At 29.6% G+C, this 27876-nt stretch overlaps 2 protein-coding genes across 2 annotated transcripts in view; both read left to right on the plus strand.

Annotated features, from left to right (window-relative positions):
• LOC111685995 (longitudinals lacking protein, isoforms F/I/K/T) overlaps positions 1–26501 on the plus strand; it is a 171437-nt gene extending 144936 nt beyond the window's left edge. Inside the window, exon 6 of the mRNA XM_046955531.1 lies at positions 24457–26501. Coding sequence (XP_046811487.1) covers positions 24457–25961 — 1505 coding nt within the window. The 3' untranslated portion in view covers positions 25962–26501. The remainder of the gene's footprint in view (positions 1–24456) is intronic.
• Positions 1326–8926, plus strand: LOC111682496. Its single transcript, XM_046955540.1, has 2 exons — positions 1326–1575; positions 7824–8926. Exon 2 carries the CDS (start codon positions 7919–7921, stop codon positions 8336–8338), a length of 420 nt encoding a protein of 139 aa, XP_046811496.1. The 5' UTR covers positions 1326–1575; positions 7824–7918; the 3' UTR covers positions 8339–8926.
• Positions 26502–27876: the final 1375 nt, after the last annotated feature.

The following is a 27876-nucleotide window of genomic DNA, read 5'->3' on the forward strand; positions in this document are numbered from 1 at the left end:
GTTCTAGTTCAGTTCTAGTTCAGTTCTAGTTCAGTTCTAGTTCAGTTCTAGTTCAGTTCTAGTTCAGTTCTAGTTCAGTTCTAGTTCAGTTCTCGTTCAGTTCTAGTTCAGTTCTAGTTCAGTTCCAGTGCAGTTCCAGTGCAGTTCCAATGCAGTTCTAGTTCAATTCCAGTTCAGTTCTAGTTCAGTTCCAGTGCAGTTCCAGTTCAGTTCTAGTTCAGTTCTAGTTCAGTTCTAGTTCAGTTCTAGTTCAGTTCTAGTTCAGTTCTAGTTCAGTTCTAGTTCAGTTCTAGTTCAGTTCTAGTTCAGTTCTAGTTCAGTTCTAGTTCAGTTCTAGTTCAGTTCTAGTTCAGTTCTAGTTGAGTTCTAGTTCAGTTCTAGTTCCGTTCTAGTTCAGTTCTAGTTCAGTGCTAGTTCAGTTCCAGTTCAGTTCTAGTTGAGTTCTCCAGTTATGTAACAGCAATCCTTTGATAGCTTCGACAAGTGAAGAAGTTTAAAAAACCTGTGGCAAATGGAAATATTCGAAACGATCGGAATCTTTCATTTAAAAGATAAACAAATTTATAAAATATTAAGTTAAACCAAGTAATTATAATCAAACTTTAAAAATAGAAATATGTCGGTGCAATTTTAAACTATTATAAAGTTTTAATAGAAGTAATATAAAAAAGATTAACAAAATTTGAATGTAAAGAAAACATTGCGTTAATTCAAAATTAAAAAAATGAATAATTTAATTTATATCCGATTTAAATAAAATATTACTTACTACAATTGAAATAGAAATAATATATAAAGAAAAAACTTAAACTTAGCTCAGTATGTTACCAAAATTTTAAGTTTTCTTAAATAGTAAAAGACGTTAAAAACACACAATTTTAAGATATTATTAATAAATAACTATTAATAATATAAGACAAACTATATTATGTATATAACTACACACATACTTAGTTTATAAACATATTTATTATAAATTTAAACATTTAAGTAGTTTTATGTAATATTAACAATTTATTAATAATTAATCTAATAATATGTAGGTTCAACAAAATATTTAAGATCTTAAAATAATTATAATAAAAAAAATCCAATTTAAATATGCTAAAATGGAACAATTGTAATCAATATAAGTTTGTGTGTTTTATTTAAAACAAAAAAATCCTAAGCTAAAGGCTCTGTTTAAGCGAACAAAATTCTCATTAAATATTTAACTTTCCGTCAATTTTTTTCAAAATTGAACAGAGCTTTTGTTTTGAAAATATCATTTTTGTGTTGTCCTATGTGTGTTTGATTTTTAATAACAAAAAAAGAAAAAGATTTTGTTACTAATATTGGTTTCTTTCTAGGTTTTGAATTTGTGGTTAACAAAACAAAATGGTTGTGCATGATTTTTTACTTTTATTCTTCAAAAAAAGAAATGTTCATATAATAGTTTGAGCAGTTCTATAAAGATGTTTTATGAGATGTATTCAGCAGCATTTTCTCTCATTTTTCGTTTGAGCCATGAGTGCGTCACAAAGCTAAATAAAAGGATTTTGAAAAACTGAATAAACTGAAAATACAAATTGAAATGTAAATATAAAAATTTTTTAATAATGAGTTATTTTATTTAACATTGACGATGATAAAAAAGAATTTTATTAGTATTAAGTTTAATAAAAAGAAAATATTATTTCTATAATCTTGTGACAATGATTGATAACTTTAATATATGTCTATATAATTATACAAAAAGCTTATTTCACACTATTCATCTAATGCATAAACACAGATAGTGTGGAAATAGCTTAACCGATATGTTTATGAAATCGTTTTGAACAATATCCTACTGAACATTATACGCTGGTATGTGATAGATAATGTTATGCCTTAAAATTACATATGTATCTGAAAACTTTGCAATTTTCAAAAGCTATTTTTTGATGTTTTCATCTTTTGCATGTGAATTCAATAGTTTTTAGTACATTTTAATTAGAAACATTAATATTTTCAAATAAACTGCTAAAAAATATTTTAGTTATAATTTTTATATATATTTCCGATATTTGTTCTAGTTCAGTTGTAGTTCTGTTCTAGTTAAGTTTTAGTTCATTTCTAGTTCAGTTTTAGCTCAGTTCTAGTTTAGTTCAAGTTCAGTAACTGAACTAGAACTGAACTTCAGTTCTAGTAAAGTTCTAGTTCCGTTCTACTTCAGTTCTAGCTCAGTTTTAGTTCAGTTCTAGTTCAGTTCTAGTTCAGCTTTAGTTCAGTTCTAGTTCAGTTCTAGTTCAATTCTAGTTCAGTTCTAGTTCAGTTCTAGTTCAGTTCTAGTTCAGTTCTAGTTCAGTTCTAGTTCAGTTCTAGTTCAGTTCTAGTTCAGTTCTAGTTCAGTTCTAGTTCAGTTCTAGTTCAGTTCTAGTTCAGTTCTAGTTCAGTTCTAGTTCAGTTCTAGTTTAGTTCTAGTTCAGTTCTAGTTCAATTCTAGTTCAGATTTAGTTCAGTTCTAGTTCAGTTCTAGTTCAGTTCTAGTTCAGTTCTAGTTCAGTTCTAGTTCAGTTCTAGTTCAGTTCTGGTTCAGTTCTAGTTTAGTTTTAGTTTAGTTCTAGTTCAGTTCTAGTGCAATTCTAGTTCAAATTTAGTTCAGTTCAAGTTCTAGTTCAGTTCTAGTTCAGTTCTAGTTCAGTTCTAGTTTAGTTCTAGTTCAGTTCTAGTTCAGTTCTAGTTCAGTTCTAGCTCAGTTCTAGTTCAGTTCTAGTTCAGTTCTAGTTTAGTTCTAGTTTAGTTCTACTTCAGTTCTAGTTCAGTTCTAGTTCAGTTCTAGTTCAGTTCTAGTTCAGTTCTAGTTCAGTTCTAGTTCAGTTCTAGTTCAGTTCTAGTTCAGTTCTAGTTCAGTTCTAGTTCAGTTCTAGTTCAGTTCTAGTTCAGTTCTAGTTCAGTTCTAGTTCAGTTCTAGTTCAGTTCTAGTTCAGTTCTAGTTCTAGTTCAGTTCTAGTTCCAGTTCAGTTTTAGTTCAGTTCTACTTCAGTTCCAGTTCAGTTCTAGTTCAGATTTAGTTCAGTTCTAAATCAGTTCTAGTTCAGTTTTAGTTCAGTTCTAGTTGAGTTCTTGTGCAGTTCCAGTTCAGGTCGTTTGACTAGTTTTTCTGACTATTTCATTGATTAATCAAATACCAATGTGATTCACCTTATCATTCCTTCGGTATCACCAACTTTAAAACCTTTAGACTATCTGTAATGGTTTAATAATGTCCAAATTCTAACCTTAAATTCGATGACACAAAGCACTTGAGCAGATGTTTATGCTTAATTGCTGAAAATTATAAACATATTGTCGGCAACATTATCTGCAAATAATGAGGCTTCCTTGTCTAATTTATTGTTAAAATTTAAATGTTTAGATTTGTATGAAATTTTGTTAAATGTTTTTAGCAACATTTTGCCTTTTAGAATGATTGTTATTGTCTCCATTCTGTTGTCTGTAAATGTGATGTAATCTAGAATTTAAATTTAAAAACTATTCTCTAACAGACTAACTTTTCACTGATTTTCTTTATTTACATAAAAAATAACTTTTAAAAAAGTTTTCAATTTTATTTTCTTTATTTCCCCTTAGATGATTTTCCCCAAAACCCCTGCACAATAACATCATCATTTTCCAAACAAACTCTAGCAATTCCATACTTAACACCAACCTTAATAACATCTTCATCGCATATAGTACCTACTCCACCACAACCACCACCACCAATATCATCTATCTCAATTACTAAAGTTAAATCTAAAAATACCCGAAAACTAAACAATTCCACTGGATGTCAAAATAAGAGTCAACTTCAGTGTAAAGTTTGTTTAAGATATCTTCAGCATAAGTGTAGTTTAACACGTCATTATAAACAAATTCATGGCCTAAATGGTCAAGAAATTGCCAAATTGTATGATCAAATGCTGCAACCAAATCTATTGCAATTCATACACAAGGAAATTAATAATAATGATAATACAAATTTGCTAGAGACATCAGCAAATAACGCTAATGAATCTGTTGCTAATATAAATCAAGTTAATAACATTATTCCAAATCAAAATTTATGTTTGGAATCTGGAAATAATGCAATATCTCAGGATTTTTTTGTTATCGATGAATTTTTAGACGAAAATGCTGAAATTAAGGAAATGAATGAAATGAATTTTATTTAGTAGAGTTTAAATGTATTGAAATATAAACATTATCAAATGTTTATAAACATTATATATATTAAATTTAACAAAATGAGAAACTTTTTAATTTTGAAATGTTATTGGCTACAATTAACACTTGATAAACATGTTGCTGGCCACATGTTTACAATAGCTTATAAATTACATGTGAACTATTATTATTTTTTATTACTAATTAAGTTCTCTTTTTTTAATTTTAAGTCCCTTTGCCTTAAAATTATACTATATATCCATGTTGCTGGCAATATGTTTACAATAACTTATTCATATATTTTCATTTATATTACAAACAAAATATGAATTAATTTTGAACTTTTTGTTTATTTAAGTTTTCTTTTTATATTATATTTTAATTTAACTTGATAATAATGTTGCTGGCAACATATTAACAATAACCTTGCATACATTCCTTAAATTTATTTTGACATACCCATATTAAAATGTCAAACGTGACAGAGTAATATGTTCAAAAACAAATTAAATAACTTTTCTTTCATGTCATTTAAATTGTTATAAATTTTCGGCAAAATGAACACAATCTGCAACATGTTCCTGGTATTAAGTTTAACAATTATCAGGGATTTTTATAAGCTCCTCTTATATAAATTTTGTTTTATAAATGTTTGATAAATTTAAAGTTCAGTCTATAGTCTAGTCTATAGTCTCGTTATAAAGTTCAGTCTATAGTCTAGTCTATAGTCTAGTCTATAGCCTAGTCTATAGTCTATTCTATAGTCTAGTCTATAGTATAGTCTATAGTCTAGTCTATAGTCTAGTCAATAGTATAGTCTATATTCTTCTATAATCTAGTCTATAGGCTAGTCTAGCCTATAGTCTATTATACGGTCTAGTCTACAGTCTAGTCTACAGTCTAGTCTATTGTCTAGTCTATTGTCTAGTCTATTGTTTAGTTTATAGTCTAGTCTATAGTCTAGTCTATGGTATAGTCTATAGTCTAGTCTATAGTCCAGACTATTGTCAAGTATATTGTCTAGACTATGGTTCAGTTTAGTCTATAGTACAGACTGTAGCTCAGTTTATAGTCTAGTCTTTAGTCTGGTCTATAGTCTAGTCTGTAGTCTAGTATATAGTCGCGTCTATAGTCTAGTCTATAGTCTAGTCTATAGTCTAATCTATAGTCTAGTCTATAGTCTAATCTATAGTCTAGTCTATAGTCTAGTCTCTAGTCTAGTCTATGGTATAGTCTATAGTCTAGTCTATTGTCTAGACTATGATTCAGTTTATAGTCTAGTCTTTAGTCTGGTCTATAGTCTAGTCTATAGTCTAGTATATAGTCTAGGCTATAGCCTAGTCTATAGTCTAGTCTATAGCCTAGTCTATAGTATAGTCTGTAGCCTAGTCTATAGTATAGTCTATAGTATAGTCTATAGTATAGTCTATTGTATAGTCTATAGTATAGTCTATTGTATAGTCTATAGTATAGTCTATAGTATAGTCTATAGTATTGTCTATAGTCTAGTCTATAGTATAGTCTATAGTATTGTCTATAGTCTAGTCTATAGTATAGTCTATAGTCTAGTCTATAGTCCAGTCTATAGTCTAGTCTATAGTCTAGTCTATAGTCTAGTCTATAGTCTAGTCTATAGTCTAGTCTATAGTCTAGTCTATAGTCTAGTCTCTAGTCTAGTCTATAGTCTAGTCTCTAGTCTAGTCTATATTCTTCTATAGTCTAGTCTATAGGCTAGTCTAGCCTATAGTCTATACTATAGTCTAGTCTATTGTCTAGTCTATAGTTTAGTTTATAGTCTAGTCTATAGTCTAGTCTATGGTATAGTCTATAGTCTAGTCTATAGTCCAGACTATAGTCAAGTATATTGTCTAGACTATGGTTCAGTTTAGTCTATAGTACAGACTGTAGCTCAGTTTATAGTCTAGTCTTTAGTCTGGTCTAAAGTCTAGTCTGTAGTCTAGTATATAGTCTAGTCTATAGTCTAGTCTATAGTCTAATCTATAGTCTAGTCTATAGTCTAATCTATAGTCTAGTCTATAGTCTAGTCTATAGTCTAGTCTATAGTCTAGTCTATAGTCTAGTCTATAGTCTAGTCTATAGTCTAGTCTATAGTCTAGTCTATAGTCTAGTCTATAGTCTAGTCTATAGTCTAGTCTATAGTCTAGTCTATAGTCTAGTCTATAGTCTAGTCTATAGTCTAGTCTATAGTCTAGTCTATAGTCTAGTCTATAGTCTAGTCTATAGTCTAGTCTATAGTCTAGTCTATAGTCTAGTCTATAGTCTAGTCTATAGTCTAGTCTATAGTCTAGTCTATAGTCTAGTCTATAGTCTAGTCTATAGTCTAGTCTATAGTCTAGTCTATAGTCTAGTCTATAGTCTAGTCTATAGTCTAGTCTATAGTCTAGTCTATAGTCTAGTCTATAGTCTAGTCTATAGTATAGTCTATAGTCTAGTCTATAGTCTAGTCTATAGTCTAGTCTATAGTCTAATCTATAGTCTAGTCTAAAGTCTAGTCTATAGTCTAGTCTGTAGTCTAGTCTATTGTCTAGTATATTGTCTATTCTATAGTCTAGTCAAGAGTCTAGTCTATATTCTAGCCAATAGTCTTGTCAAAACTCTAGTCAATTGTCTAGTCTATATTCTAGTCTATAGTCTAGTCAATAGTCTAGTCTATAGTCTAGTGTATAGTCTAGTGTATAGTCTGGTCTATAGTCTAGCCTTTATTCTGGTCTATATTCTAATAAAGTGTAAAGTCTAGTATGAATTCTAGTCTATATCATAGTTTTTAGTCTAGTCTATAGTCATGTCTATATTCTAGTCTATAGTAGGGTTTATAGTTTAGTCTATAGCCTAGTGTATAGTGTATAGCGTATCCATTAGTCTAGTCTATAGTCTGGTCTGTAGTCTAGTGTAGAGTATTATCTATAGTGTAGTGTAAAGTAAAGCCTAGTTTATAGTCTATTGTAAAGTCCATTTGTTACACGGTTTTTCCTAATTTTTGTTCAGTTCTCTTAATTAAAGCTGATTTAATAAAGAAATTCTAAGTTCACTATCAGGTTTAGTAAAGATGATTCTTTTGAAAAGGAACAAAATATATTGGGTTAACGTTAAAAAATTATTCAATAAATCATCAACAAACAATTTACAAATTCTATATAATTATTTCTATAATACATTTACAAAACTTTTTTGGTAAAAAGTTAAACAAAATAAAATTTTAACTTTTTAAACAAAAAATATAAACAATTTTAAGTATTATACAAAAAAATCGAGATCAAATTTGATTTAAACGAATTTTTTTTGATTTGCCAGCAACATGTAGCTAAATATGTATCTTTCAATCTTTCAATTTGTTCCTGAATTCTTTTTTATTTTTATTGCATTAATGTATTAAAAAAAATTATACAATTTTATTTCACAAAATTCTCACACTTGATTATTATTAAATATTAAAAATCTGAATTTTTTATAAACAAACATTTATTTACTATATATTTTTTATTATTTTAATAAAATCTTAAACTGTAAATTAAACTATATTATTTGCGTTATTATTAATAATTTTGTTATAAAAATATTCTTATTATTAGTTTTTTTTTCATAAAAAACTTTAACATTTATAATAATTTCTCTAAAAACTTTTATCATTTCAGTTCCTGTTAAATACAATCTAAGAAGACAACACTCTTCACAATCTATTACCCTGGAAACACCATCCTCTAGCAGTCAACATCAACTACAATCGGATATGGAAATGGAAATACAAATAAAATTAGAATCAGATAAATCATCTATAGATTTAGAAATGTTTGGTTCATATTCCTCGGATACTTCGCTGCAAAGTGAACCAAATAATACAAACGCCCAAGAACCTTCCACTTCATCAAGCGGTCTAATAACATCAAATCCTACTGCCTTAATTGCCCTACAACAGCTGGCCTCCATATCATCGGCTCAGTGTATGGAACGTTTAGTGCCCAGTTTACCCAAAGATCTATTGGCCCAAAATGAATCATTATTGTATGGTGGTCGCAAGAAATTACCACGTCAAAGTACAAAACGTATGTCGCAATATGAGACAAATCGTTGTCCGCTCTGTTCGCGGGTCTATCGTTCACAGGCATTTCTCAATGAGCACATGCGCAAGGAACATTCAATATTAATATAAATCTTTTGAACAAAAAAAAATGGAATTGAATGCAAAGAAACACAGGCAAGATTAGTTTTTAAGAATTGAGCCTATTAACTATAGTTTTTTTATATACATACATAATATATATTTGTAATTCATGCATAAATCTATGCAAACATTTTTATTAGAAATAGCAAATAATTTAAATACAATCTACAATAGATTTTTAAACATCTTTAAAAACAAAATCATCAATATTTAGTTACCAAGTGAAAACTTTACAACTAGTTATATACTAAAAGATTATGGTCCATATAGTGAAAATTTAGATTTACCTAATAAAAAAAACCCTTAAAAACTTGAATTTAACTGAAATATTCACGTAGAAAAACAAATTTGAAAACTACTGAAATACGTGCTGGAAATTGAGCCCCTAAAAGTTTGACTGACAACAATTCCAACAACAACCTATCAGCAAGTAATAAGGAATCCATTCAGTTTTTCACATCTCCATATCGGTATAGACTAGACTATAGACTAAACAATAGACTAGACAAAAGACTAGACTATAGGCTAGTTTATAGACTAAATTATAGACTAGACTGTAGACTAGACTATAAACTAGAATACAGACTAGACTATAAACTAGACTATAGACTAGACTATAGACTAGACTATAGACTAGACTATAGACTAGACTATAGACTAGACTATAGACTAGACTAGACTAGACTATAGACTAGACTATAGACTAGACTATAGACTAGACTATAGACTAGACTATAGACTAGACTATAGACTAGACTATAGACTAGACTATAGACTAGACTATAGACTAGACTATAGACTAGACTATAGACTAGACTATAGACTTGACTATAGACTAGACTATAGACTAGACTATAGACTAGACTATAGACTAGACTATAGACTAAACTATAGACTAGACTATAGACTAGACTATAGACTAGACTATAGACTAGACTATAGACTAGGCTATAGACTAGACAATAGACTAGACTATAGACTAGACTATAGACTAAACTATACACTAGACTATAGATTAAACTATAGATTAAACTATAGACTACACTTTCATCTCTTTTCATCTCTTATCAAACTCATTAAGATTCTGGTTAAACCTCAAGCCTTTAGATAAATACGATCTATACAGAGAACACCCTTGATCACATGATCAAACATTAAAATATAAAACATTCAAAAGAGTTCGATTTAAATAAATTTAAACTCTTTCACGCCACAAAATCTCGATAGATCTTGATCGATCAATAGACCAAATGTTACCATGTTTACTAAAGTTTCTTTTCCATTTTATCGCTATCTCAATGTATCGTAATGAAAATTCACAAAAAGAAGAAATAAACTTAAATTCAAATTGTTTTCCGAAAAATCATGTAGTGTAAAAGATTTTACGCTTTTTCGGTGAAAATAACAGTCTGAAGGACCATAACTTTTAAATGTAATTTAACACTAATATTCAATTAAAACAAAATAGAAAAAAATCAAAGAAATGAATTACACATAAAAAAAACTAACTAAAACATAAGAAAATAAATTACTATGAAAATTTATTAAAATAAACTAAACAAATTAAGCTTTAAAATTTAAACCGAAGGACCATTTAAAAAAAGTCAAATTTTTCTTATTAACAACTCTACATAACATTTTTGCACCAACTTTAAAAACTATTTAATAGATAAGTAGTTACAAGAAAAAATTAATAAAAAAAATCAAAATATTACAAAATTTCTAAAAAATATTTATATTAAACATCATATCCTATGACAAAACAAACGATTTCAACTTTCATATTAAAAAAAAATACGCCCTTACTTCACCACTTACATTATTACATAGTAATTTACAATTACAACTATTATTTTTAATACAAAAAATTAAGTTTTATTTTAAGCATTAAGTTTCAGGTTAAAAATAAACAAAACTAATTTCAAAATAGCTTTAATTGAAAACTCTTTTTTTATAAATTTCTTTAAATTTGATAAATAATTTATTAAAAAAGAGGTACTTAACTACTAAATTTTATCAAAAAAATAAATTTTGATTAAAATTTAGGTTAAAAATTAAAAAAAAAACAAATATACATTTTTGAGGAGCAAATAAAATTTATGTTAAGCCTTTAATCAAACAGACAAAGAACTAAAATTTTTATTAAATTATACTACTATTTAGCATAAAACAACTATTTAAAATAAGTTTAAGATAATAAGAATAAAATCAATAAAAAAATTTCAACACAAAATAATGTTTTACTTAGGTAAATCAAACAAAATTTAATTGCATGACCACATTTTCCAATTTATTTATTATTTTATATTTGACTTAAGAAATTAGAATTGAATTGGTCAAAACCGATCTGTTTTCTAGACGATCAGTACGATACAAATATTGAGATCTTAATTGTAGATGGTGGATTGCAAAATGTACATGTTTTAACTGATCACGTCAAATATTAAGATCTTAACTGTGAAAATTTCAATAGAAGATGATTTCATTTAATTTTGAATAAAACTCATTGAGTTGGTATAAAACGATCTGTTTTCTAGACGATCAGTACGATTCAAATATTGAGATCTTAATTGTAGATATCGGATTGCAAAATGATCATGTTTTAACTGATCACTCCAAATATTAAGATCTTAACTGTGAAAGTTTCAATAGAAGATTATTTGATTAATTTGAGAAAAAAAACTTACTTCTATTCTAGTAATTGTTACGATCCTATATTAGAATACGATTAGGATATCAATAACCCAAGAATGTTGTGATCTTAATTCAACAAATATCAGCTGAAAACGATCTGCACTTAATCTTTTTATAAGTGATCATCAGCAGGATATCAAATATATTGTGTACTTGACTGTTGCAGTCTTAAACGATCAATAGTTCAAATATTAAGATCTTAACTTGACGATTCTTTCTTAATTGTAACGATTCTATATTAAAGTACAATTAGGATTTCAATAACCCAAGAATGTTGTGATCTTAATTCAACAAATATCAGTTGAAAATGATCTGCATTTAGTCTTTTTATAGGTGATCAGCAGCACGATATCAAATGTATTATGTATTTGACCGTTTGCAGTCTTAAACTATCAATAGTTCTAACATTAAGATCTTAACTGTAGAAATCGAGGTACAGAAGAGACCAGATTTTAAAACGATCGGGTCAAATATTAAGATCTTAACGGTGAAACTTTTAAACGAAGACATTCTGGTAACGTTATTCTTTTTTGTCCGACTTTATTAAGAGATAAACCAATAAACTTTTCTGAAACTATACTTGAAGCAGTTGCGGTCCTATTGAAATTCGACTTGCACAGAGTTAGAAACAGATTTTCTACCTTGTTTTCTTTTAGGGTGATCTTGTCTTGTATGAATTTGTGCATTTTTACCAAAATTCTTATTGAAATTGTAAATAATTATATTTTTATTGCGTTTTATTAGATCTAATAGTAACTTTAGAATGAGATCTTAAGTGTGGTAGCTGATCTGCGAAGTGAACAACCTTTTTAACTGATCAGTCAACATATTATGATCGTAATTAAAGAAATAACACCATTTTACCCGATCAGTCAGGTCTTAGCTATAAAATATGATCTTGTCTTGTACGAATTTGTAAACATTGATCGAAATTCATATTGAAATTAGAAATTGTTAACTTTTTTTTGGAAAATATTAGTGTAAATCGTAACTTTAGAATGATTAGAATATAAGTTATATAAATTTTATGATCCTAATTATATAAAGATCACCATTTTACCCGATCAGTCTATATATTAAGATCGTAACTGTAGACGTTCTAGATCAATATTTAAGGCAAACCCTTGCCATATTTTTTCGCGATCAGCAGAGCAATTTAGACCTTGGCACCGAAGTATACTTTTCCAATGGAATATATAAGATTGAGTTCTGCTGAATCTGAATATGGTCTTAGATTGCTGCATCGAGATATTGTCTCCTAAAGTTTATTATAACACCGAGAAAACTTCATTATATATAAAGTTTGTTATAACATTTGAAAGTCCAATCTGTTGACTTTAAAAAGTCATAAACTTTGTTATATCATTTGAAAAAAACGTATTTATTCAGCTCATTTGTTTTAAAAAGTAACATTGATCTTTGTTTTTAAAATTGTTGGGTTATTGTGATCTTTAATGTATAATTTCAAAAGTAATCGATCGGCTTCTTTTTAGTTCATCAATAGATCGAATATAACGATCTGATCGTTGGGTGATCTTCAATATACAAATGTTAAAAGTCAACATAAAGATGTGCTTCCTTTATGTTGATCAATAGATCGTATGTTGTGATTTTAACGGTGAAAGTTTGAACAGAAGAAGAGATCTTATTGTGAAATTCTTTCTAAGTGATATTTTTGGGCAAATTTTATAAATTAAAAATTTACTTCTCAGATCTAGGCGAACACTAACTTAAAGAACAAGTTTTTCTAATAAAAACCTTTTTTTAATAAAAAGTATTGGGCAAAATTAGCGTGTTCATGATCAAGTAAAATTTATTGTAATTTTTCAAGCCTATATCGATTGGAAATGTATACTAGATAAGAAACATTTTTCGATCACTTTATGTTTTGGAATAAGGTGCGAAGTTTTGTATATAACCTCAACACATAGATCAAGTTATATTTCCTTCGATATATAATTATCTCCTATCTACAGAACATATCGCATAAGATATATTCAAAAATATGTTAAAATGTCTGCCACACTTATGGAAACATTTAACTGATTCTATAGAATAATCCGCCTTCAGAAAATTGATTTTAACAAACATTCGATTCTGAAAAGAAGAAATATATTTGAATTATTATTAATTTAAATTATTTAAAACAAAAATAAACAAAAATCAAATCCAAAATTTATGTGTTGTAATTTCTTTCCGTAGTTTCCTATATTCATACATATTTTAATAAATTTTTGTAGTTTTTTTGAATTTTTGTTGTTGGTATTTTCTTTTCTTTAATTTTTGTAAAAATTCTCTTCAACTTCGGTAATATAATTATAGTAATTCCTTAGATAGAGTTTTGTTAAATAAATTTTCTTTTTCCTTCAGTTTATCATCATCCCGATGTTTCGCTACATATGACTCCGTATCAACAACGTTATCCCTGTAATGTTTGTGGTAAAAGTTATCTACGTAAAGCTCATCTAAAACGTCACGTTACGAATGAATGCATTGGTGTGCCACCGAAATTTGCTTGTGAATATTGTTCATCACGTTATAAACGTAAGGAGGACCTTAAGCGTCATATGTTAATGGTTCATAAAATTGATTTGCGTAAGACCCTACAGTCTAAAAATAATTATAGTTTAGATGATATGCCATTATCGATCAGTTACTATGGTAATACAAATGCTGCAGCACAACCACATCACCTTCAAACATCCAATCATCCACATTCTTCTATTCCACAATCGCATCATCATCATCGTCGTCATACCTCTTTGGAACCACATTTCGATGATCAGGCGTATTTCCTTGATTTCTAATCGTACAGCTGACAGTCTAATGTATTACTTATGAAGAGTACATCAAGTTAAAGTACAAATTATAGCAAGTATAGAACACATTCAAAATCGGTATTGTTTTCTGAAATATTTGTTTGTTTCAAAATTTTTGTAAAAGACGAAAAAAAGAAATATTGAATGAATTTTTCCTTATGTTTAGAGTAAGTACAATTTAAATTAATTTTATTATTTATAAGTTATCTGATAGTTTTAAAAGTATTTAAATAAAATGTTAAATTTTTATATTAAAATATAAAAAATAGATGATTATTAAATCCACTAAAAACTACAAAAAAGACTATAGACTAAACTATAAACTGGATCTATAGACTAGATTGTAAACTAGACTATATACTAGACTAGTTTAAAAACTAGACTATATACTAGACTAGTTAAAAACTAGACTATACTATAGACTTGACTATAGACTAGACAATAGACTGGACTAAACTAGACTATAGACTAGACTATAAACTAGACAATAGACTAGACTATAAACTAGACTATAGACTAGACTAAAGCCTAGAGTTTATACTAGACTATGAATATGAATATAGGCTGGGCTATAGAATAGAATATAGACTGAAGGATGCTGAAGGCTAAAGTATATAACGAACTATAGACTAGACTATAAACTAAACTGTAAGCTAGGCTATAGACTAAACTTTAGACTAGAGTATAGTCGTGCATAGACTACACTAACTACTAAAGTATATACTAGACTAAATACTAATCTTTAAACTAGACTATACTATAGACTTGATTGTAGACCAGACTGTAGACTGGGCTGTAGACTAAACTATAGAATAGAATATAGACTAGACTATAGGCTATACTATTGAATAGAATAGACTATAGACTAGACTATAGACTAGACTATAGACTAGACTACAGACTAGACTATAGACTAGACTATAGACTAGACTATAGACTAGACTATAGACTAGACTATAGACTAGAGTATAGACTAGACTATAGACTAGACTATAGACTAGACTATAGACTAGACTATAGACTAGACTATAGACTAGACTATAGACTAGACTATAGACTAGACTATAGACTAGACTATAGACTAGACTATAGACTAGACTATAGACTAGACTATAGACTAGACTATAAATAGACTATAGACTAGACTGGACTGTAGACTAGACTATAGAATAGTCTATAGACTAGACTATACTATAGACTGTACTGTAGACTAGAATATAGACTATGACTATAGGCTGGGCTACAGAATCGATTGTAGACTAAACTAAAGACTAAAGTATATGCAAGATTAAAGGCTAGACTATAGACTAGACTATGACTAGACTAAATTCTAGACCAGTCTAAAATCTCTACTGAATGCTTCACTAGTCTATAGACTAGACTAGATTATAGACTACACTAAAGACAAGATTATAGATAAATATGGACTAAAATATCTATAAGACTAGATTATAGATACATATGGACTAAAATATCTATTTGACTACACGCTTGGTAAATAGATCTTCGAATTTTGCTATCCCCATATAAATGTTCTAGACAAGTCTATAAACCATAAGTGGTTTAAAGGTAACAATGTATCATATAAAATCCTTGAAGATAAGTTCCAATGAAATCGATCAATAAAGACCAAAGAGAGCAACTTTGATCTTCTCTAACTCAGGCAGATCTTGGCCAATAGAGCTCAAAATTTGTGTCTGGTCTACTATCAAATAGTAGATTTTTCGTGGGGTTACTTGACACAAAACTGCCCATACATACATATGTACAAATATCATCAAATCTTAAGAACATATAAAAATGCTGAATTCTCAACAGAAAACTTTTAAAGCAAAATTTCCTCTCTTTGGCACAAGGTGAGTAATGCGTCAACATTTACTTTAAACATTGATGTAATATATTTAATTCCTCTCGTTTTTTCAGAAAATGTATTCAACTTATTTCTCCTGAACTTTTTACATAGAACATATTTACGTTTCATCGTTTTTATCTTAATCCTGATCAACAGGTTTTAAACATTAATTGTTTAAATATCAAAGCAAAGCAAAAAAAAAGGACTCAATCTCTTTGAACACGATTTAAAAAAAGGACATGTCTAGACAAAAGGTAAGTGTAAAGCATAATAGTTGTTGGAAAATATTATTTGTTTCTTTACGTTAAACTTGTAAAAGTGTTACTGTACTTTTGTGGATTTCCTTTTTTACCAATTTCATCTCGTTTTTAAACAATTTCATCTCGTTTTGTTTGTGTTTCCCTTCGTGTTGTCTAAAAATAAGTTTTTGTGTCTTTTTTTGAAAATATTTTCAAGGTTTTCACAATTGCTATTAAGCACATATGGTGGGTTATGTTCAAGGATTTTTCAAACATATTCGGAGTTTTATGGTTGATATTTGTTTGATGTGATGTTTTTAGTCTTTTTAAATTGTTGAATATTTGTATTTTTTGTAAAACTGTTTGATAGACGTTTTCGAGAACTGGTGGTAATTTTTATCAACCTCTGTTGATGATATGATGTTCCTTGTTGAATAATCCCAATTTTCATTATAATGCTTACATGATTGCTCAAAACATAAAAAAGTTCTATAATAGAAATCTGGAAATATGATTAAATGTAAATGTATCCCATCTATGGCGGGACAATGGCATCTTGCCAACTCCTCCAGAAGTCATTACTGAGTAAGTTTAGTCTTCAATCATGTAGCACGAAAGTCCAGTTGACACCCTCTCGGAATGTGTAGTAGGGCTTGGAATCTTTGAGGTTAAAACGCCGACCCAATAATTCTCTTCTGCCTGAAGGTGGACCATTTGCATTGTACAAGTTCATATAGTTTATAACGATAACTATCGACGAAAGGGTCAGTATGCTTTTATTCTAGAACTGAACTAGAACTAAAATAGAACTGAACTAGAGCTGTACTAGAACTGAACTAGAACTGAACTAGAACTGAACTAGAACTGAACTAGAACTGAACCATAACTGAACTGGAACTGAATTAGAACGGAACAAGAACTGAACTATAACTAAAATAGTAAACTTAATGTTAGTTTAGAAATTCTCCACGATGGTATTTCCAAGTATATGCTAACGACCCGGAATCCGATACAACCCTCTTGTGGAATGTTTTGCCATCTTATTTAGGAATGCCTGACATTCTAGGACCAAGTTTGATAATATGTAAAGTCCACTTAAAGCCATTAGAATTAAGCTTGAAGAACGATACATTGATCTGCAAGTTCGAAGAAACTATCTGTTCAGGTATGTGCTATGTGGAAGCCATAACCTACAAACATTATATTTTATGTCTTTCAGTCATCGGTGAAGACCTTATGCAAACCTTCACGGCGGAATAATTCCATCACACTTAGATCGTGTTGTCAACCGCAGTGTTTCTCTGTGTATACAGATTAAATGAGATCATTCTTCGCTCTACAAAATACGTCTCCATCTGAACAGTCTGGTTTAAATTCCTGCCAAAGAAGATTTCAGATATAATCGAAAGATTGTCGCATATTCCACAACGGTATTGTAATGTTCACCGACAACTGACTAATCCGTCTAGCAAGATCCATGAACGGATGATCTACAATTTTCATTAACACCACAAGTCAACAATATTAAAATGAATAACACAAAATTTAGTTAAGGAACTCCTAAATACATATATCCAGCATTTTCGAATTTATAAAACTAGAGGTAAAACTTCATGGCAAAGCATAATTAAACATTTAAATGAAACGTTTAAAACCCAGTATTATATAAAACCTCCTCAAAATTAAGTTATTATTTCCATAATACCCAATTTAAAAAAAAACTCCCATCAAAAACAAAATCTACCTCTAAAAATGTTCATAGCTATTCCATAATAGTTAACAAGATCATTGCCAAATTTCAAAACCAAAGAAACAGGTTGCAAATTTAAACAAATTCATTAAATACACAAATAGCAATATTTCCCTAAAAATGATTTGGGTAGCAAATATAAAGACACTTAAAACAAAAGCAAACAATATCACCAAAATCATATCCTGTTAAAGATCAGCAAAAACAAAATTCAAAAATGTATTTAAATACATACATACATATAAATATGTATGTATTTGTAAATGTACATACATATGTATGTACAAACATTTAACAAATAACCTTGAAACTAATTTAAAGAAAAAATCTCAGGGTTAAATTTAATCAGAATACGAATTTTGAAAATCGATATGCATCGTAGGGTGCTGAGTTTAAAAAGAACAACAATTTCACAGCAGATTTTATATTTCGATTTCATTTGAAATTCCTATGAAATTTGAGGTTATGTTTTTAAAATATTTAACCCACACTTAAAAGAAAATTAAACATATACATACACATGTTTGTAGTATGTGTATGTAGCATAATTATGTATGTGTGTACATTAGGGTAGATACGTTTGTTTGGACAAAAACTGTGGTTCTAATATTGCCACAGAAGATGAAAGCTTGGTTTTTACTATAATCCAGACTATAGCCTAAACTATAGTGCAGACTATAGATTAAACTATAGTCCAGACTATAGACTGATGAGCTAGGTCAGTGGATAAAATGTTTTTCTTTATGGGTTTTTAAACTAAACTATAGTCCATACTTTAGACAAAACTTTAGTCCCGTCTACAGACTAAACTACAGTCCAGACTAAACTATAGTCCAGACTAAAGACTAAACTATAGTCCAGACTAAAAACTAAACTGTAGTCCAGACTATAGACTAAACTATAGTCCAGACTATAGACTAAACTATAGTCCAGACTATACACTTAACTATAGTCCAGACTATAGACTAAAATATAGTCCAGACTACAGACTAAACTATAGTCCAGACTATAGACGAAACTGTAGTCCAGAATATAGACGAAACTATAGTCCAGACTATAGACTAAACTATATTCCAGACTATTGACTAAACTATAGTCCAGACTATAGACGGAACTATAGTCCAGATTATAGACTAAACTGTAGTAAAAACTATAGACTATAGTCCAGACTATAGACGAAACTATAGTCCAGACTATAGACTAAACTATAGTCCAGACTATAGACTAAACTATAGTCCAGACTATAGACTAAACTATAGTCCAGACTATAGACTAAACTATAGTTCAGACTATAGACTAAACTATAGTCCAGACTATAGACTAAACTATAGTCCAGACTATAGACTAAACTAAAGTCCAGACTAAAAACTAAACTATGGACAAGACTGAAAACTAAACTACATTCCAGACTATAGACTAAACAATAGTCAAGACTATAGACTAAACTATAGTCCAGACTATAGACTAAACTATAGTCCAGACTATAAATTAAAATATAGTCCAGACTAAAAACTAAACAATAGATCAGACTAAAAACTAAACTATAGTCCAGACTATAGACTAAACTATAGTCCAGACTATAGACTAAACTACTGTCCAGACTATAGACTAAACTACAGTCCAGACTATAGACTAAACTATAGTCCAGACTATAGACTAAACTATAGTCCAGACTTTTGTCCATACAACATTACTAAACATAGACCAGACTGTGATCAGGCAACAGTCTAGTTTACAGTCTAAGAATTAGTCTCGAATATTATCCATTCTAAAGTCTAAGAAATGTGAAAAAGAATGGTAATAGAAACTTCAAAAAGGACCTTTTTATCCTTGGCTCCATCTAAGCTAATAATGACATCAGAACAAAACATTAGAGATATGGTATCTTAGAAAGAACTAGATTTACATTTTCGGCAGGAACATCAGCAATTTGCATTTGTGTCACCCTAATGAATATTCTCTATTATAAAATCTGTATTTATAAGTAAAAGTGCTAAACTAAAAAGGTTTAGGTACCTAGAACCTCAAAACAAAAAAAAACAAAAACAATTTCAATACATGTTGATATTGAGCATAGATATTTGAAAGGATGCTTAGTAAACAATATACATTTTTTGTGGATTGCCGTGTTGTTGTTGTTGCTGTGTTAATCCTGGCTTTATCCAAACAAAGCCTTAGACACTTGCAATCCTGTCTATGTATGTATGGCTGTATATCTCTATATTTGTATTTAGAAAGTATGCAAACGTATTAGTTTGGAAAAACTTTAAAATTTTCCATATTACTCTTTCTATTTTTATACCTTTCTCTCTCTCGCACACTTCTTTATACACAAAGTAGGTAACAAGTTTTCCTTTTTCTTCGATTCCTTATGACAGCTGTGCGCAGGCGTAAACTGCTCTATTGTCTTTTGTTGGTTTTTTTTTTTTCATCTACACAGATTGTATTAATGTATGTTTGTGTGTGTAAGAGTGTGGAAAATTCGACTTTTTTCGCTTTTATATTTTTTCTAATTTATACTGGTGTCTTCTAGTGTTTTTGTTGTTGTTGTTTTTTGTGAAAATTCTCTTTTGTGTATCTCATCTGTGTATTTGTTTGAAAATTTTGTAAAGATGTTTAAGCTAAAATTGCTTTCAACGAGCATTACAGCTAGTGCAGAAACGTTTGTAGTGCAGTTAAGACGCTTTTTCTCCTAATTAAGCCGTTTTGTTAAACTTTTATTTGAAAGTGTTTTAAAGAAAAGTGAATTTGTTTGAAAAGCATAAAAGAGTGAAATTAAGTTGAGCTTTTGGATTTAAAAAGAAATAAAAAAAAGTTTAAAGCTTTTATGTTTAGAATTGAGCTTTAAAGTTATATAAAGAAAAATTGCGAAAATAGTGAACATTTCTAAAGCTTTTTTTATAAAAAAATATCTAAAAGCTTTAAAATATTTAAACAGATATTGAAAAAATGTTGTCAATAGTGTCATATTATTTTAAGCGAGACTCAAAAATAAATAAAAGGATCCAGTCAATACGTTTATGTACCCATGGATCAATTTCTTATAAAAATATTAACGACAAGTTTTTAGTTCCCAATAATTTAAAAAGTTTTCTTTGCGATCAACTTTTATTAGATTTGACTTAAATTTCTTGGTTTAAAATTGTGTTTTAATTTTCGATTGCAAATGTTCTATCAAAAATCAAAACTCCAAACTATTTGTTCGAAAATGGGACTTAAAGCCATATAATTACTTTATGATCTTAATAATCAAATGCATTATTTTATGAACAGTTTTATTTGTTCAGAAATGTCGCCATTTTCTTCCTTTAAAAATGTCTTCAAAACCAAATCTTAGAAGTTTTAGTAAAATTTATACAATTTTTAATATTTTCGGTTAAAAATCTTTAATATTTTCGGTTAAAAAGTCCATTATGTATGTTGAAAAATTTTTTCTCAGCTTTCGAAAGCTTCATATTTTTGCGAGTTCATCAGCCACTTTCATCTTCGGACTGTTTGTCATACAAATGATTTCTTTGCGTGAAGTTTAAGCTCAGCTTTTGCTATTTAAAAATAAACCAAATCACATTAGCTTTGTGTAAAGCTTTCTACTGTCAACTAGATTTTCGGTCATATTTTTGAGTTTGAACATACCTTTAGAAAAAGTAATATTGTACTGTTTTTCGTTTAGGTACATTTTCCTTACATAAGTAAATTAAAACTTAAAGTGCTTTTAAAAGCTTTTTCATAAAAAATAGCTTAATCTAAGTTTTTGCTGGAAAAATCATATAAGCCATAGAAAGCTTCCTATTATTAACTAGATTTTTAGCAAAATGCTATTGTTTTCCTTACAATTCCACTAATGAAAACAGAGCAAAACATAATGAGCTTTCATAAGCTTTTTAATTTCAAAATCTACTTAAAACCCTACAACTTTAGGATTCATTGCAAAACGTTTAGGGTCTTATGCAAACCAATGTTAACAATGGTTTTAACAACCATTGTTAACTTAATAATCGTTTTTGCATAAGACCGTTAAGCTTTCAAAAGCTACCTTATGTCAACTTAATATTCTATTTATTGGCGAATTTATCTGCTTTTTTTACTTTAGGAAAAGCTATATTTTACTGTTTCCGTGCCAGTGTTGAAAATAAAGTAAAACTTTATGAATTTTTAAATTTATTACGCTTAAGAAAACTCAAATCAATTCAAATTCACTCTTTCACAACATTTCACTTTACACTTAATAAAAGTTTAACAAAATAAAAACTGCGCTCTTAAAAACCTTTCTGTACTGACAACAAAATCGTTTTTTGTCATCTTCACTAATATTCTCTTCATTTCTTTCTTTGCAGGTTAAACCTAAAGGATTTTAGTTAGAACAGAACTAGACAACTCTAAAACTAAAACATGAATCCAACATTTAGCTATATTACAAACTTATACTAATCTATTTTTCTTTTTTCTTTAGGTCGTTTTTTTGTGGATTTTCTTGCTATGTTATGAAAAGGTAATAAATATTCCCAAAAAATAAAAAAGAAAATGGATTTAACAACTTCATCACACCACCATCATCATTGTAACCCCCCTCTATCTCAACAATATTCATCTGAAATTAATTACATTCATTTGCGCAATGGTTTAAGGGAGCTTTGATCATAATCTTAAAATTAGTATTTAAGCAACATAAAGAAATTATTTTAAATCTAAATACAATATTCTTACGCTTTTGAACTAAACATTTGCAGCTAAAAGGATTAAACAAAAGCAATCTAAAATTTATTATTCTAGTTGTACATATTTGGAGAATAAATTATTTTTGTTAACTTTGATATAAATTTTTAAAAATTTAAGTTTAAAAGTTATTTTTACATTTTCATAAGTATTTTCTGCATGCCCATTAAAATAATAGAAATATGTAGTTAGAAATTTATGTATGTATATATGTGATCAATTCTATATATATATATATATATATATATATTATATATTATATATATATAATATATTATATATATATATATATATATATATATATATATATATATATATATATATATATAATTATATATATATATTATATATATAATTATATATATAATATATATATATATATATTATTGTACTTGAATTTAAAGTCAATAATCTGCAGTCTCGACTATAGACTATTCTATAGTCTCGACTATAGAATACTCTATAGTCTCGACTATAGACTATTCTATAATCTCGACTATAGACTATTCTATAGTCTCGACTATAGACTATTCTATAGTATCGACTATAGACTATTCTATAGTCTCGTCTGTAGACTATTCTATTGTCTCGACTATAGACTATTTTATAGTCTCGACTATAGACTATTTTATAGTCTCGACTATAGACTATTTTATAGTCTCGACTATAGACTATTTTATAGTCTCGACTATAGACTATTTTATAGTCTCGACTAAAGACTATTCTATAGTCTCGACTATAGACTGTACTATAGTCTATAGAGCAGTCTAAAATCGAGACTATAGAACTGTCTATAGTCGAGACTATAGAACAGTCTATAGTCGGGACTATAGAACAGTCTATAGTCGAGACTATAGAACAGCCTACAGTAGAGACTATAGTACAGTCTATAGCCGAGACTATTGAACAGTCTATAGTCGAGACTATTGAACATTCTATAGTCTCGACTATAGAACGGTCTATAGTCGAGACTATTGAACATTCTATAGTCTCGACTATAGAACGGTCTATAGTCGAGACTATAGAACAGTCTATAGTCGATACTATAGAACAGTCTATAGTCGAGACTATAGAACAGTCTATAGTCGAGACTATAAAACAGTCTGTAGTCGAGACTATAGAACAGTCTATAGTCGAGACTATAGAACATTCTATAGTCGAGACTATAGAACATTCTATAGTCGAAACTATAGAACATTCTATAGTCGAGACTATTGAACATTCTATAGTCGAGACTATAGAACATTCTATAGTCGAGACTATAGAACATTCTATAGTCGAGACTATAGAACATTCTATAGTCGAGACTATAGAACATTCTATAGTCGAGACTATAAACAATCTATAGTCGAGACTATAGAACATTCTATAGTCGAGACTATAGAACATTCTATAGTCGAGACTATAGAACATTCTATAGTCGAGACTATAGAACATTCTATAGTCGAGACTATAGAAGAGTCAATAGTCGAGACTATAGAACAGTTTATAGTCAAAACTATAGAACAGTTTATAGTCGAGACTATAGAACAGTCTATCGTCGAGACTATAGAACAGTCTATAGTCGAGACTATAGAACAGTCTATAGTCGAGACTATAGAACAGTCTATATTCGAGACTATAGAACAGTCTATAGTCGAGACTATAGAACAGTCTATAGTCGAGACTATAAAACAGTCTATAGTCGAGACTATAGAACAGTCTATATTTGGGACTATGGAACAATCTATAGTCGAGACTACAAAACAATATAAGGCGAGAATATAGAACAATCTGTAGTCAAGTCTATGGAACATTCCCCAGTCAAGTCAATAGTCGTAGAGACTATAAACAAATCTATGGTAAAATCATTATACTAATCCAAACTTTTAACCCGCAGGTCAAAAATCAAAACTACAAAATGCTTGTATTCTAAATTTTCCAAAAAAATAAAAATCTTCATTTGCTTTTTCATAAATTTCATAAAAACTAAAAAAAAATAAATCCCCAAAAATTAACATTAATTTTATTAATTTTTTAAAAATTTCTTAATTTTACAGATCTAACTCATAAATTTGCACAAATACACAAAGAAAATACCGCCCCTAATCAGGTACAAAAAATCAAGAAAACAAATACACGCAGCATATTAAATACCAACAATACAAAACGTTCGAATAGTCGCAATTCTATCGGTGAGTCAGCAAATGGCCCAACTATAGCAAATGTCAAGAATAAACGCATGTCCATGTCGGATGTGTCCGATATGCTGTATGAATTCTATAGAGCCAATGCAGCAGCCAAAGCACCTAAGGGTCTAGGACCCCAACAGCCACAGGTTGTTATGGGTTCGGGCGCCACAGCGGCGGCGGTAAAGTATGTTGGACAAACCTCACCCACGTCGGCGGAAACAAATGAACCGTCCAGTATAGCGGCCATTGCTACAAATGGTGCTGCCTCTGAAACGGCTTCAAAAAACTTGCAAAGTGATGAAATGATGAGTAATAAGTTGGCGGCTTCATTTCATCCACGCATTATGTACAACAACACCAACACTAAAGTGCCATCGGCAGATACAGCCAACGAGTGCAATATGCCATCTTTGACAGCTATACCCACATCGGTTGTGGTACCGCCTACAAATTTAGCTATTAATGCCGAACCTTTAGATATTAAGCCCATAATCAATCCTGCAACAGGTTTGGTGATGACACCCAATCCTAGTGTTATCAAACCCGTTCCCGTTAATACGTCGGCAAATCCTCAGGCAGCTGCCATAGCGGCCGCTTTAATACGCGACGGTTATCATAGTTTCCAACAGCAAATGCGTGCTCAGGAATTGATTAAATTCCATACGGGTAAAATTAATAAGAATGTTAAGGTGGAGGATTCGTCAACGACCAAGATATTGGAAAATTTCCTAAGACAACAAAGAAATTCTGAATGTGATAATGAGACCGGGTCTGATTATAATGATGGTGACGATGAGGATGATTCACGTTACAATGGTTTCGATGATATACATTTAATGGAAGGTTCGAAGGCACAATTTCCTCATTTATTGCATAATGTTATGACCAATAATTCCACGCCGGGTACACCAGCTCCCGGAGATTATTTCTCCGATGAGTCACAAAAGTATATGAGTCTAGCAGCTCAGGCCCAGGCTCAAGCCTACCGTAATCTCGAATATTCCTTAAGTGATTTTGGCAACACTAGTCCGAACGATAGCGCCAATATGGGTCCCACCGGCATCGGACCGGATGGTGAGCCAGTCTACGAATGTCGTCATTGTGGCAAGAAATATCGTTGGAAGTCGACCTTAAGACGTCACGAAAATGTCGAATGTGGTGGCAAAGAACCTTCTCATCAATGTCCTTATTGTCCCTATAAATCTAAGCAACGCGGTAATTTGGGTGTACATGTACGTAAACATCATTCTAATTTACCTCAATTGGCTAGTAAACGTCGTTCAAAGTATTCCATTAAATGTGAATCAAATCCCAGCAGTGCTAATGTCTCCGATGACTCGAATAGTAAACTGATTATAGACTGTTCCAAATGAGTGTGGGCCTATTTGATGGCTCAGTCTTGGGAGAAAGATAGATAACAATTGTTGAAAATGTTACAGGATAACGAGAGAGATGAGAGAGTTGAGTCGGAGAGAGAGATTGAAAAATGATTTGAAGATGTGTATAAAAAAGTAATTTTCATTTGTTTTGAAGAGAAAACTTAGCGTAAAGATTTTGTACTTTTCAAAATGTTTTAGCTAAATTAGAGGTCTTCACAATCTTGAGTATTTTAAAATATAAATAATCAATATTAAAACTTCTAGACGAAATACTTCAGCTTGTGATTACTTCTATTATAAATAGTAGTTAAAGATCCGATCAATTCGGCATTCGTGATCGGGATACTGATCATAATTCTTTTAAAACATTTGTAAATTACGGTTGATCACAGGCATGGAAAATTGCAATTTTCAACAAAAATAGTACTTTCTAGGTTTACAGTAGTTAGTTAACTAGAGTAAACTAGACTAGACTATTGAATAAACTATAGACCAGATTATAAACTAGAATATACCAGACTATAAATTAGAATAGACTAGACTATAGACAACAGTATAGATTAGACTATAGATTCGACTATAGACTAAACTATAGACTTGACTATAGACCTGACTAAAGACTATGCTATAGCCTATACTATAGACTAGACTATAGCCTATACTAAAGACTAGACTATATCCTATACTATAGATTAGACTTTAGCCTATACTATAGACTAGACTATAGCCTATACTATAGACTATAGCCTATACTATAGACTAGACTATAGCCTATACTATAGACTAGACTATAGACTAGACTAAAGACTAGACTATAGACTAGACTAAAGACTAGACTATAGACTAGACTAAAGACTAGACTATAGACTAGACTATAGACTAAACTATAGACTAGACTATATACTAGACTATAGACTAGACTATAGACTAAACTATAGACTAGACTATAGACTAAACTATAGACTAGACTATAGACTAGACTGTAGACTAGACTGTAGACTAGACTATAGACTAGACTATAGACTACACTGTAGACTAGACTATAGACTAGACTATAGACTAGACAATAGACTAGACTATAGACTAGACTATAGACTAGACAATAGACTAGCCTATAGACTAGAATATAGACTAAACTATAGACTAGACTATAGACTAGACTATAGACTAGACTAGACTATAGACTAGACTATAGACTAGACTAGACTATAGACTAGACTATAGACTAGACTATAGACTAGACTATAGACTAGACTATAGACTATACTATAGACTAGACTATAGCCTAGACTACAGATTAGACTAGATCTAGTCTAGAATCTACACAGATCTATTGACTACTTATCGTGGTCTTGGAAACTAAAAGTACTAAAGTACTGAATTTTCCATCCCTGGTTGATCATAGTATAACGGACTCTCTTCCCCTTTCTCTCTTCCTCTCTTTGTTTACCATATTTATCCTTATTGTAACTGATTTTGTACGATTTCTTTTTTATTTTGCTAAAACTGTTAAATATCAAAAAATCATTTAACAACAATGTTTTCTGTTTAATAACCCCTTTACCAAAGTTTATTTCATTTTATTTTCTATTAAAGAAAAAATTCTCCTCTAACTCTAAAGTTAGCTTATAATGTGCCAGCTTAATCCATTAAACAAATCAAATTGAAAAAGAAACAATTCCTTGCCATTTATTCCTAGAAATCAAAAATTTATAATTCCTTTTTTTAGTATTAAACAAATTTAAAAAACTTAGTCAAAACAGAAACCTTTAGGGTTTCTTATTATATTAAACGTCCCTCCTGCTCGCTCCAAAAACCTTAGTATTATACCAAAAGACTTATTTTTAATTAAATTCCTTGCAAAAAAAAAACTTAAAAATTTTCAACAAGTTTCTGTAAATGTGTGTGA

This window comes from Lucilia cuprina, chromosome 6 (assembly GCF_022045245.1).
Source record: "Lucilia cuprina isolate Lc7/37 chromosome 6, ASM2204524v1, whole genome shotgun sequence".
Taxonomy (NCBI): domain Eukaryota; kingdom Metazoa; phylum Arthropoda; class Insecta; order Diptera; family Calliphoridae; genus Lucilia; species Lucilia cuprina.

Excerpts from the sequence above, each read along its gene's own strand:
- LOC111682496 (XM_046955540.1), top strand. The coding sequence starts at position 7,919 with ATGGAAATGGAAATACAAATAAAATTAGAATCAGATAAATCATCTATA.